General features: G+C 39.9%; 1 protein-coding gene across 1 annotated transcript; it reads left to right on the forward strand.

Annotated features, from left to right (window-relative positions):
* Window positions 1-34: 34 nt before the first annotated feature.
* On the forward strand, window positions 35-12259 carry LOC110066687 (armadillo repeat-containing protein 6-like). The gene is made up of 4 exons (XM_020773926.2): window positions 35-371; window positions 5228-5943; window positions 8089-8358; window positions 10821-12259. The coding sequence occupies exons 1-4, from the start codon at window positions 167-169 to the stop codon at window positions 11034-11036; spliced, it is 1407 nt and encodes a 468-aa protein (XP_020629585.2). The 5' UTR covers window positions 35-166; the 3' UTR covers window positions 11037-12259.
* Window positions 12260-12371: the final 112 nt, after the last annotated feature.

Here is a 12371-nt window from a genome sequence, read left to right on the forward strand (position 1 = left end):
TGATCTTGCGTGAAATAACGCGTGAAATCACGTGAAGTACGTATGGTCAGCGGTCGTAAGTGAAAAGGTAATGGAGAAAATGGCGCAAAACTTACTTTGAGGCGTTTGATTTCTTTTCTCTCTTGTAAAATCTTCGTTTGCGTTGGAAAAAGTTCCTTACCACACCATGGAACAAGCCAAGCAGATTTCACAAGAAACCTTCGATGCGGTTGTCCGGGAAAATGTGGAAGAATTTCAAATGGATTTACACGAGGCGGCCCAAGACGCTATAGATCAGTTCAAGACTCAAGGCGTTGACATGTCGAACTTGATCACGTCATATGTCAAAGATCCGGACACAGGAGAACTAAAACACAGCAATCCTGTGAAAGGTGAGGCCATTAAAATGATACATGTGGTTGTTTTGTAACAAGGGTAATCACCATGCCATCCGATTTTATGAAGCAGGCGAAAGGTGAAACTGGATATGTTTACACTTCATGCAGCATTGACCTCTATGACAACCAACAATCTATTTTTGTAACGATTTTATAAGAATAAGGCATCTCCCAGTTGTAAAGGTAAACACCCTTTCCTTTGTTTCAGTGGCATGCCTGTAAACTACAATCAAGGACAAAAGTCTCGGGACAAATTTGCACTTCTGGCGCGTTTGTGCACACGCCAGACGCGAATACAACTTCACCTGTGTAACCTCGCCCTCCACCCCCCCATACAGAAAATATCCATACTCCCCCACAGAGGATTTTTTCCAGTTTGACCCCCCACCCCAGGATTTTCCGTTCCAGGGGGCTTCACAGTACTCCCCCCAGCCCCTGAAATTTCCATGATTTTTCTACTTGGGCCCCCCCTACCCCTCGGAAATTCCATATCCATAAAAAACAAGACTTAACTCATTTGTCATAAAATTTAGCCGCAGCTTTTTATAGTTACATCATAGACAAAGACGTACTTTTTCACGGTAAACTGCAGATGTGGTGCGTTCCTTCATGTCATGTTAAAATGTTTGAACCGGTGTTTAAAGTAATAAACAACTGACTTAGAAGCACTTCACTCCCAAATGGCTTAGCAGCTGACTTTTTCTTCATGAAAGGAAGTTTTCATATAAGAATCTCGGAACGTACATAAAGCTCTTTCAAATAACCGAGTCAAAGTTTTAATTTATGCATGGTCAAAACATCGTATCAAATTAGTAAAGTAAAGTCGTAAAGGCAGTAAAGTCGTCACGCAACATTTTTTTCAAAACGGCTGTTTCCCAAATGTCGCTTTATTTTTTCTTGCACCAAAGGAATACATCAAATAAGTCATACGCTTTGTCTCTGTAGTTTGTAAATGATAGTAAATTCATTTTATGCCTTAGTTTTTTGAATTGTCGTACATTTCATATGTGGAACATGCATTGTTCAGTTGGTCTATAGATGACCGAAAGAAATCTCGGCTACCACTCCAATTACAACGCTCCTCGCTGTCCACGTTTACATATATAGTTCAAGACAAATGGCTTTGAATCGACTTTGCTCAAACTATTAACTACACGGATAACGATGAAAATATGTGATAACCTATTTACAGCGAGTCCGAAACAGGGAATAATTTTGTACGAGTATCAAACGAAATACACAAAGTACGAATCTATTTAATTGATGGCATGATTAATGTTGGAAAAAGCATCTGAGCTGCATTTAAGCTAAGTACAGCACGACCTTCAAAGTATGAAATATCGTCAACTTCATTGTTCATGTATTGCTGTACCACTTCGTCGGCATTTTGTTCAACTTGACGTCCAACAAACACGATACTCAGGATTGTTGTCTGTCATAGACGTACGACGTCGGAAGAAAAATGGAAAATATATGACAAAGAATCTAACATTTATTTCTCAACAGATGGAACATTTCTGTTGGTTTGGTTACCTGAATCAATTGGGAAAGTACGGTAGCGTTCATTCAATCACATTTCAGACCCACTGGAAAGAAAACTCCTTGAGTAGCCCCCCTCCCCTTTGGAAATTTACTTCTTTCAGACACCTCTACCCCTCGGAATTTCCTTGACCCTCTGTGGGAGGGGTATGGATATTTTCTGGAACCACACATTGTATGGGGTGGGGAGGGGGAACGGTAACACACTTTTAAAGAAAAGCAGCGTTTTTTTTCAAACTTCAGTAGTAAAACACATACAATTCATTAATTTAAGTAAGTGTCCCAAGGACTTTTGTCCACGATTGTCTGATTTTGACTTGTAATGGAAAAATGCACAATTAGGAAGTTTTTTAGCCCTACGTGCATTTAGGACCTGTGAATGTGGAGATCTGAGATTAGAAAGGCATTTCTAAGAGCTTTTACATGGCTATTCCATATTTTTCAATGGTTTTGGACCCACTGGGAAAGGTGTTGATCTCAAATAATATAGAACCTTTTGTATGTGATGGTAGTGATAACGGCGTCACTTGACTTGGATAGGTAACAAATTGTTTACATTGTAATGTACAGTTGTGCAGATACTTCAAGTATTTAAATGACAAATTTGGTATATAAGACCATCTTAGTGATCACCTTAACGGTTATTACAGCATGTTTCAGTAGGTACGAAGACACTGAGGCGCTATTACTCTTCAGGTAGTGACGTCAGCATTCACTGGACATCACACAGTACTCAGCGGCGAGGAAAGACAGTGTTAATTCAATTTCCTCAAAGTATCAACAAAGAAAACCAGCAAAAATATTTTTCAACACAAGATTTAATGGTACTTTTTCGAAATTATTTCACAAAAGTCACATCACAGCATGTTGGCAATGAATGTAACAGTACTCACTTGATTCAGTGTGGAAGAGTTGACTTTAAAACAATTCTTAACTATGAAAAGAGAGTATCGTGTTTGCAGAGCTCAAAATTAAGTTTTTCCCAGGGAGAAAGGTCTAGAAAGATCGATTGCCAAACACAGTTCACTTCAACATGTCTTAAATTGTGAGCTTTTGGATATAAGGAGCCAGATTTTGAAGTTTTAAAGTGAGTACTGTTGCTGAGTACTGCTGAGTTATGCAAATAAAAAGTGACCAGCTCATTGTGCATAACATCAAAAAATGTCACACTATATTATTTCGTAAACAAATAAAGGGAAATGACTTCCAATGGCTGGAAACAACTTTCTAATATTTGTTTTGGCACTCTTTGGACGAAATGATATGGTTTGCAATGCCTGTTGACTGCATGTATCACATATTCGTGCCACAGATGACTTCAAGATTTGAAATTTCTGCGTGATTTCCTGGGGCGACAACCTTCTGTTTTCGTAAAAAAAAGCAAGACTTTCGCTCACTGTTCGACAGAAATTCTTGTCATATGCACCAGGATCTATAATGCCTGTTGCTGCCTTCAGCGTTAACCATGCTTATCCTTTCAAATACTGCACGTGCGAGTCTGAGTTAGAATAAATTCCGATTTACACCTCGCATGGGGGAAAAATTGAAAAGGGAAACAAAAAAACGTTAATAAACCCACGAAATAGTCATTGTATCACAATTTATTCACAGAGTTGAGAAAAATCACATTTAGAATGTAAAAAACCACTGAAAAGTGGCATTTTGATTCTCAACTGAAATTCAGACAATCCAGGACAAAAGTCGTGGGACAAATTTGCACTTTTGGCGCTTTTGCGCACATGCCAGATGCAAATACAATTTCACCTGCCTAACCTCGCCCCCCAACCCCCATACAATGTTGAAAACTACTTCCTGCAATTTCTTCTGACTTTCAATATTGTGTGGGGTGGGGAGGGGGAACAGTAATGCATTTTTAAAAGAAAAGCAGCGTTTTTTTTCAAACTTCAGTAGTAAAACACATACAATTCGTTAAATTAAATAAGTGTCCCAAGGACTTTTGTCCTCAATTGTAGCTAAGCTTAGTGCTTGTACAGCTAAGTGCATGACCACTATAAATTTACATTTTTTTTTGCCAACTCAGAGGGGTGTAGGTAAGGGATGTCAGCTACATTTAAACTCCTGTTCTCTTTCCTGCATGTAAGTGCCATGGAAACCAGTGAAGGCAGATATTTTATCACTGCCCAAAGATACACTGTATGTACACACTGGACTGGTTTCAAATGGTTATGGCCTTAGATAAGAGCAGACCAGATCTGTTTTTAGGCACAAGAATACACAAAAGACCAGGTTGATTTGGGAGTGGTCTGTTGGAACATAGCCTTATTTGTGCAGCTGGTTCCAATTACAACAGGGGAACTGGATCTGTCTCTTTTCAGGTCCAAAAATTGGGCCTCCAAAATCTACTTAGTTGGGCAAAAATGGACCCTTATCAAAAATATCCACTGGTTGCCCTCCAACTAAAACTGTGGAATTATAGTGCCGACAGCCTTTAACAGGTTTTAGAAAGGGAATTTTATAAAACAGAACAAAAATTCTGATATGTTTTGTTATTGATTACTCCACTAAAAATTCTCCCCAAGATTTAAGCTGTTGGAGGCTCCCCAAATTTTAAGCCTTTGGATGGTCTTGTGATCAGTGCTGGAAATAACAGTTGGTCATCAGACATTTTCTGACCAAATTTACAAAATTACATTTTGTTTTGACGTCATGACTGAGCACCAAAACGACTTGTCTTTTGTTTGTGAAGATCTTGTTTGTAGACCATGTTTGCTTTTAAACTTTTAAAAATCACAAATCATACAGACCCATAGCTTTTATTAAAATAACCTCTCCAGAATTGCATAAAATATAAAACTGAACATCTCCTTATTACATTATTTTTGATAAGCATACTTATTACATTATGTATGCCTAAAGATTGAGTCATAAGATTATTTGTATGCACAAATTTTTTAATTATTAATGTCAGACTGAATTGGTAATATGTCCAGCCAAAATGGAAATTTGACAAAACACGGGTCCTGCCATGTAATAAAAGTTAATTGTAACTTCCAGCACTGGTTGGGTAGAGATCAACCGACATGTGAAAACCTTAGTCCAACAATCTAGCCAAGCAAATCATGTCTCCATATGGAGTCCCCTTTTCCTCATCCTATGGCAAACATCTTTATGACAAACTGAAACAGTAAAAGTGGCATTTATGTAATCAAGGAGGTATTTTCAAGGATAAGGGGTAACAAAGAGGATGTTGCTGTGTGTTGTTAAAAGGTTGATAAGTTTTTGTTATTAAAAATGATCTCTGTATATTCAACATCAAATAGTTAAGCTACTTTTTGTGGTCCTAAATTTAGATGCCTTGGACAAGATAAGGATATCATTAAAAGATGATGAAACAAAATCTCTGCTGGAGGGATTGAAGGATCTTTCTCTGGAGTGTGACAAAAGTGAAAGTAACAGAAAATTTGCTGCAAGCAAAGATGCCTTGAACTTACTATTCTCCAGCTGCAACCATTGTTACTTAATGAAGAACAAAAACAATCTTTCTACCAGTCTTGATGCGCTGTGCTCATTTTTACATGGCCAGGGAGATCTTGCTGATGCTAAACTGATTGAATTTCTGGCAAGCTGTTTAAAAGAACTTAAAGAAGAAATTTTAGTTGAGAGACTTGTCAGATCCATAAGACTCGCTTGTATCAAGAGTGAGTCCAATCGTCAGACTTTTGTTGCCAATGATGTGTTACCTTTCTTAGTTACTACTTTAAGGGATTTCAGATGGTCAGCATCAATTGTTAAAGAAATGTGCATGACTTTGCGTGTTTTTACATTTGATGACGACATGAGTGTCGCTTTTGGCAAGGCACATGAACATGCCAAGCTGATTGTAGCAGGGAATGCATTTGCTGTGATTCTGGACATCATGGGAACCTGCCAAGATGTTGAAATGGCCAGTGAGCTGTGTGTAACCTTGAGCCGTTTAGCAGTAAGAAATGAGTATTGCAAGGATATAGTTGATCTTGGTGGATTGAAAATGGTGCTGAAACTATTGCAGGACCACACTACCAATCAGGTAAGTTGACAATCGAGTGAAACTATCCCAGAGTACTATTGGCATTTGTCTTGGTCTCCGTAGTCTGGGTGGAGGTGCGTTGGCCTCACAATTAGTGTGATTGTTCCCAGATCAAGCGGTCTGGGTTTGAGCCCTGGCCAGGGACACTGTTGTGTTCTTAGGCAAGACATTTAGCTCTCACAGTTCCTCTCTCCACCCAGGTATATAAATGGGTACCGGCAAATTCAATGCTGGGGGTAACCCGGCGATGGACTAGCACCTTGTCCAGGGGTTAGTAGAAATATTCCCAGCTGCTTCATGCTATGGAAACCTGGATAAGCTCCGGCCTGAGGGGCCACTTGGCTTGTATGCAGACTTTACTTTTTTTACCATAGTCTGAGGCTGTCAAGTATGAAAGCTGGGACACTAGTCCCTCACAGGTTACTCCAACATTTTATCATTTCGTGCTAACAGTTCTTTCTTACCCATTTATACCTCTGGGTCTGGCCTAAGGACACGAATTATTCAGTGATCCCAACTTATGCATAAATTTGGATAGCCTGCGAGCAGGCTGACCTTTGAATCACGTGCATGAGTGGCGAAGAGCAAAGCGAATCTGGCAGGAAGGAGTCTGGTGAAGAGGCACCAAGAAAGTGGGCCTGCCCTGATCTCTGTAATTTTTTCATTTCTGCTTCGTCTGAGCGAAGTGAAATACCATTGGTTGAAAAGCGGGAAAGGCGAGAAAACTGTCAATCTATTATGTTTGATGAAAAGTGATTAAACCCCATGTAGTCGTTAATTTACCGCACAATAAAAAACAAGTCGTCCACATTTGTAGTCAGAGGAAGAGTTGAGTGCACATTTTACTGATGTTTTAACAAAGTTCCAGTCTATTTCTGGTTAAATTCTAATTCTAATTTCAAACTAAAGAGGGAGCAGGAAAAAGCACTTGAAAGTATGTTATTACAAATGCATGTGATTGCAAGCAGGCAATGAAACGACACAAAGGCGTTTGCCTGTTTAGCGGCATTGTCAAAGACCAGATTGCCCAAGCAAGATCACTTGGAATCAAGTGTGTGTCCTTAGTAGACAAAAACTTTGACAGTTTTTCTTCGGCAGAACTTTATCAACAACGGATGTCGCGCCTTCATGTTGTTATGAAAAAGATTTTCAATTTTCCCGAGAAGTCTGAGCTGCCAAAGTTCATATTTCCGGTGAAAATTAATTGACTTATTCTTTTCTGCGGTTTCCGGGGTGGAAATAAAAGATTTGCAGAGATCAGAGCAGGCTCACTTTCTTGTCTTGCTGCTTTGCTGCTGGATTTCGCGCTCTCGGCTACGCCGCGTGCTTGTGTACCAATGTGAGCCTGCTTGTAGGCTAAAATTTGGAGGACCAGTGCTCTTAAACTAACCATTACCAGTAGGCCACCAACAGGCCCCGGGTGGTGGTGTACTCCCTTTTATGGGTTATATAGGTATGTGCAGAGTCAAAGGGTATGGTTTTCAAGACGTTTTGGTTTTAAATTAGGGTATGGTTTGTGCACTGTGATCTTAAATTACATGTAGGTATGCTTTTAGTAGAAGCTTCTCAAATTGTGTTTGCACCCCTGCAGGATAACAGGTCAGGTTTAGAGTTGTACACATACATGTATTTGTAATCATTTGCAGTTGCAAATTTATTTCAGTAATTGCCCCAAAAAATGTAAAATAGCAGAAGTTGTATCTTAAGTTTTACTGAGCTATCCAGCGAAAGTGCAATTTTCCACCTACAATCCAGGCCTTTGAACAAAATTCCGTGAAACATCCTTCTTTCCCATCCAGTTTGTGGATGAACTTAAAGGATGTATGCAGTACCAGACAAATGATGCCTTCTGTTTGAAATTTTAGCAGGGCAAATTCCTCCAGAACACAGATTGATCAGTTAAAACTCTTTGAGCATTCTTGTAGAGCGTTTTCACTCACGTGGCCAGTAGACGTGTAAACATATTGGAACAAAAGAAGGTGTTTACATAAGAAAAGAGTTCACTTACCACAGATTGGTTGTGGAAACCAGCATGGCTATCATTTTATTGTTGTGGCTGTTGTGACATCATGTGAAACTCTCTATTTAAATGAAAATACTGCTGGCTTGACTATTAAAGAAAACCTGTATTTCTAAAACTTTCAGAACATTGCCAAGCAGGTGTGCACTCTCCTGAGAGCTATAGCTGGAAATGATGATGTCAAGACTTCTATTGTTGATGCTGGGGGCCTGGGGCTTATTGTCCTTGCCATGACAACCCATGCCAAACAGCCAATGGTGGCAGAGCAAGGCTGTGCAGCCCTGGGATCCATTGCGTTAAGGAACCCGGCAAACTGCACGGCAATTGTTGGTGCTGGGGGAGTAGAGGCCATTGTTAAAGCTATGCAAATTCATGCCCAGTCAGCTGGGGTTCAGGTAGTGAGATATAAGATGCATGTAAAGAAAACATTTTATCTTTTCTAGTGGCCTGTGAAAATTTTTTCTTCCAGTGAATCATAAGTAAATCATCAAAATGCTTTGTGTAATATGTCAAACATGAAAGACCATGTTTGACCACATTTACAACCTGTAGCAGAGTACTTTTGGTGAATTTTTGAGGTGTTTAGAAATGTGATCAAACACAGTCTTTCATGTTTGATATGCATTTTAAATCGAAACTCGAACTAAGAAGAAAATGGAGAAGTACATGTAAAATATATTCTAATTAAGATCAAATATCCAAACACTGTCACGGTCATGATTTTTTCTATATAAACTGGGTGAATTATACTGTAGTTGTAGTCAGGCATAGTAATAAAATCTTAAAAGTTGTTGTCACTGACTTAAAACTCTTAAAATAGACGTTTCGGCTAAAATACTATAACCTTCTTCAGTGATGAAATGAATGTTAAAGGCGTCTAAATGTAGATGAGATGTTTATAAAAATGTGAGGAACTCGCTAGGGATTGGAATGGAATGCCACGCTTCCAAGAACAATCTACGCGACCACAAGGGACAGCGGTCTATGACCTCGACATTATTAAAATCAAATTCGTGGTTGTTTTTCATACAGTGTTGCGCCAAAAGAGAGTTCTTGTCACATGTGAGAACGGCTCTTTTATGTTCTTTTGTTCTGGATCTCAGTGCTCTGGATGTTTGACCGATGTAAAGTTTTTCACAGTTTTTACAATTGATTTTATACACGACATCAGTTGACAGGTCTTGATCGAATTTGTCCTTCGGTTTCTTCAGGATCGAACCAACCGTCTTGACGGGTTTATGAGCAACATTTACGTCGAATTGTCCCAAAGTTCTGGCAATTTTTTCAGAGATTCCTTGAAAATATGGCAAAGTAACAAAGCCTCTGTGGCTTTGTGGCTGATTATTTTGGGGTTGATTTAATGCTTTAGGTGGTTTGGTTCTTTGGCAGCTTTTTAAGAATTGATCCGTGTAACCATTGGTTTTGAGTGCATCCACCACGTGTTGTTCTTCGGACTTTTTGTCTTCGTCAGTCGACGGAATATTCTTTGCTCTGTCAAGAAGGGTTCTGGCCACTGAGCGTTTGTTTACCAAAGGGTGGTGAGAGTTGAAATGCAGACTTTGCACCCCCCCCCCCCCCCCCCACGCTAAGTGGTGGTTCAGATATGCCGACGATAGCGATGTTTGTCTCGCCCGTGAGCATCTCACTGAATTTCACTCCCATCTTAACTCGATCAACCAGCACATCAAATTCACAGTCGAAGAAGAGAGTGATAGATCCATCGCATTCCTCGACACGAAGACAACTAGAAGTACTGATGGATCAATTAAAACCAGTGTTTACAGAAAAGCAACCCATACCGACAAGTATCTCCATTTCAACTCTCACCACTCTTTGGTACACAAACGCTTAGTGGCCAGAACTCTTCTTGACAGAGCAAAGAATATTCCGTCGACTGACGAAGACAAAAAGTCCGAAGTACAACACGTGGTGGATGCACTCAAAACCAATGGTTACACGGACCAATTCTGAAAAAGCTGCCAAAGAACCAAACCACCTAAAGCATTAAATCAGCCACAAAGCCACAGAGGCTTTGTTACTTTGCCATATTTTCAAGGAATCTCTGAAAAAATTGCGGGAACTTTGGGACAATTCGACGTAAATGTTGCTCATAAACCCGTCAAGACGGTTGGTTCGATCCTGAAGAAACCGAAGGACAAATTCGATCAAGACCTGTCAACTGGTGTCGTGTATAAAATCAATTGTAAAAACTGTGAAAAACTTTACATCGGTCAAACATTCAGAGCACTGAGATCCAGAACAAAAGAACATAAAAGAGCCGTCCTCACATGTGACAAAAATTCTCTTTTGGCGCAACACTGTATGAAAAACAACCACGAATTTGATTTTAATAATGTCGAGGTCATAGACCGCTGTCCCTTGTGGTCGCGTAGATTGTTCTTGGAAGCGTGGCATTCCATTCGCGAACCGAACTCAATTAATGACCACGCGCATATTCCAGACATTTACAAAATGCTAAATTAATCCCTAGCGAGTTCCTCACATTCTTATAAACATCTCATTTACATTTAGACGCCGTTAACATTCATTTCATCACTGAAGAAGGTTATAGTATTTTAGCCGAAACGTCTATTTTAAGATTTTTAAGTCAGTGACAACAACTTTTAAGATTTTATGGGTGAATTATATTTAAAATGAGTCAGAGAAAAGTGGTTCATACATTACCTGAAATAAGACATATATGGATTCCGGAGTTATAAATGATTAAATTAGTGGTTGTGCTTTTCAGAATTAACCGAGACACTGTGAGAGTTTTGCAACAACTTGTTTTGACTTTCTTAATTATTGGATGGCTATGATTAAGGCATGTTTTGCATTTTTTACTCAATCTCTCTAGAAACAAGCCTGTCTGGCCCTGCGCAATCTAGTCGCCCGTAACCCTGAACACTGTGAAATCATATTGGAAGCAGGAGCTGAGAGCTTGATCAGGAAAGCGCATGGAAAGATGAATGATTGTGAAGATTTAGCCAAGGCGGCCCTGAGAGATCTTGGGTGTGAGGTGGAACTGAAGGAACTCTGGACTGGAACCGGACAAGGCAAAGTCCACCATTAGTTGTATCAACTTGTAACCCAGGTGAAACGAGTGTAAAGGGCTTGTATTGTTTGATGTAGGGACTGTTATGTCGTCTGCGCTGAATACTATGTGGGCCCAGGAACTTGTGGTTATCGGTCACAACTGCAAGGTTAAGATCTGCGGAGAATTCTTGAACCTTTTCAAGAAAAAAGTACCGTTACTTCATTATGTTGGACGCTGGGCATCTGATATCAATGTGAAACTTCATTGAATCTTCCTTTTGTACGCGCCCCAACTTGAATCTCGACGAGTACAAAAATACGAACATGGCGAGCGCCGGTTCGTGAACCTCACATGCAACCTTTAAACAGAAGATAAAACTGAGTCAAATACTTTACAAACTTGTCACATCATCATAATCTATTTATTGAAGAAAAAGTGTCGCTATGCTTGGAAACCGGAAATGATGAAGTGTGTCAGGAAAATGTACCCACAAATACTTGTCTGCACAATGAACCTCTGTAGATGAGATTATTAACGTTGTGTAGAATTATCATCTTGGAAAAAGTGAAACAGTCCTGCAGTCTTGTGTGTTACATGACATACATATAGCGGCGTATATTCTGGCTGTAGTCAGTGTTCCTTATTAGGTGCCGTAGTCCTGGGGAGGGGGGGGGGGGCTCCCTTATGACAAGGACGGGGGTGCTCGCTGGAAATTTTGAAAGCAAGAACAAAAAAAAAACGAGAGGTATCAAGATCCTGTTTTGTGGGCGTGACTTAAAATGGTTTTCACCCCTAAGAGAATTCCTATAAAGATACCAATTTTAAAACAACACGTTCTCTCCTGTCATATTTTTTTCGGGTCAATACCCCAAATGGTGCTGCAACAGCTTCCGCTGTGGGCCTCTTACGGCATAATATCGTAAGAGGTACCCGAAGCGTGTTTTTAACCCCTGAAAGATACGATGAGCACCCCCATCCTTTTAAACTGGGAGTTCCTCACCCCCATCCCCCCGCGGGCCGAAATCCAGACATCAAACTGTTTCTTGTTATGTCTACTACATGACTGATATTAGTGTGACTGGGTGTTCGAGTGAATTGTGATAAGAAGTTGCATCAAAATGTATGCGATGAAGCGTTTGTTTTTATTTACTACTCGCTATTTATTGTCATAAAGGATTGCTCATGAATCAAAGGTTGCTTTTCCTGTGCTGTTTGTCCGACTGTCCGAACTCTGCCGAAAATAAAACGTGAGGTACTCCGATTGCGTCCATTTTCCATCGTTGGGTTCCGGAAGTTTGAGTTCTTTGGAATTCGTTTATCGCTAAAACTTCTGTTAGCCAAATTGTGCAGTAAACCAATCTAGTCTCGAAA

Source organism: Orbicella faveolata, unplaced genomic scaffold (assembly GCF_042242905.1).
Source record: "Orbicella faveolata isolate gen_17 unplaced genomic scaffold, um_ofav_v1 contig_26, whole genome shotgun sequence".
NCBI lineage: Eukaryota > Metazoa > Cnidaria > Anthozoa > Scleractinia > Merulinidae > Orbicella > Orbicella faveolata.

What these genes read in the sequence shown, in the direction of transcription:
- LOC110066687 (XM_020773926.2), top strand. Translation starts at nt 167, where the DNA reads ATGGAACAAGCCAAGCAGATTTCACAAGAAACCTTCGATGCGGTTGTC. An exon ending in ACACAGCAATCCTGTGAAAG is followed by an intron (nt 372 to 5,227) that starts GTGAGGCCATTA and finishes TCCTAAATTTAG; the next exon opens with ATGCCTTGGACAAGATAAGG. An exon ending in CCCAGTCAGCTGGGGTTCAG is followed by an intron (nt 8,359 to 10,820) that starts GTAGTGAGATAT and finishes CAATCTCTCTAG; the next exon opens with AAACAAGCCTGTCTGGCCCT.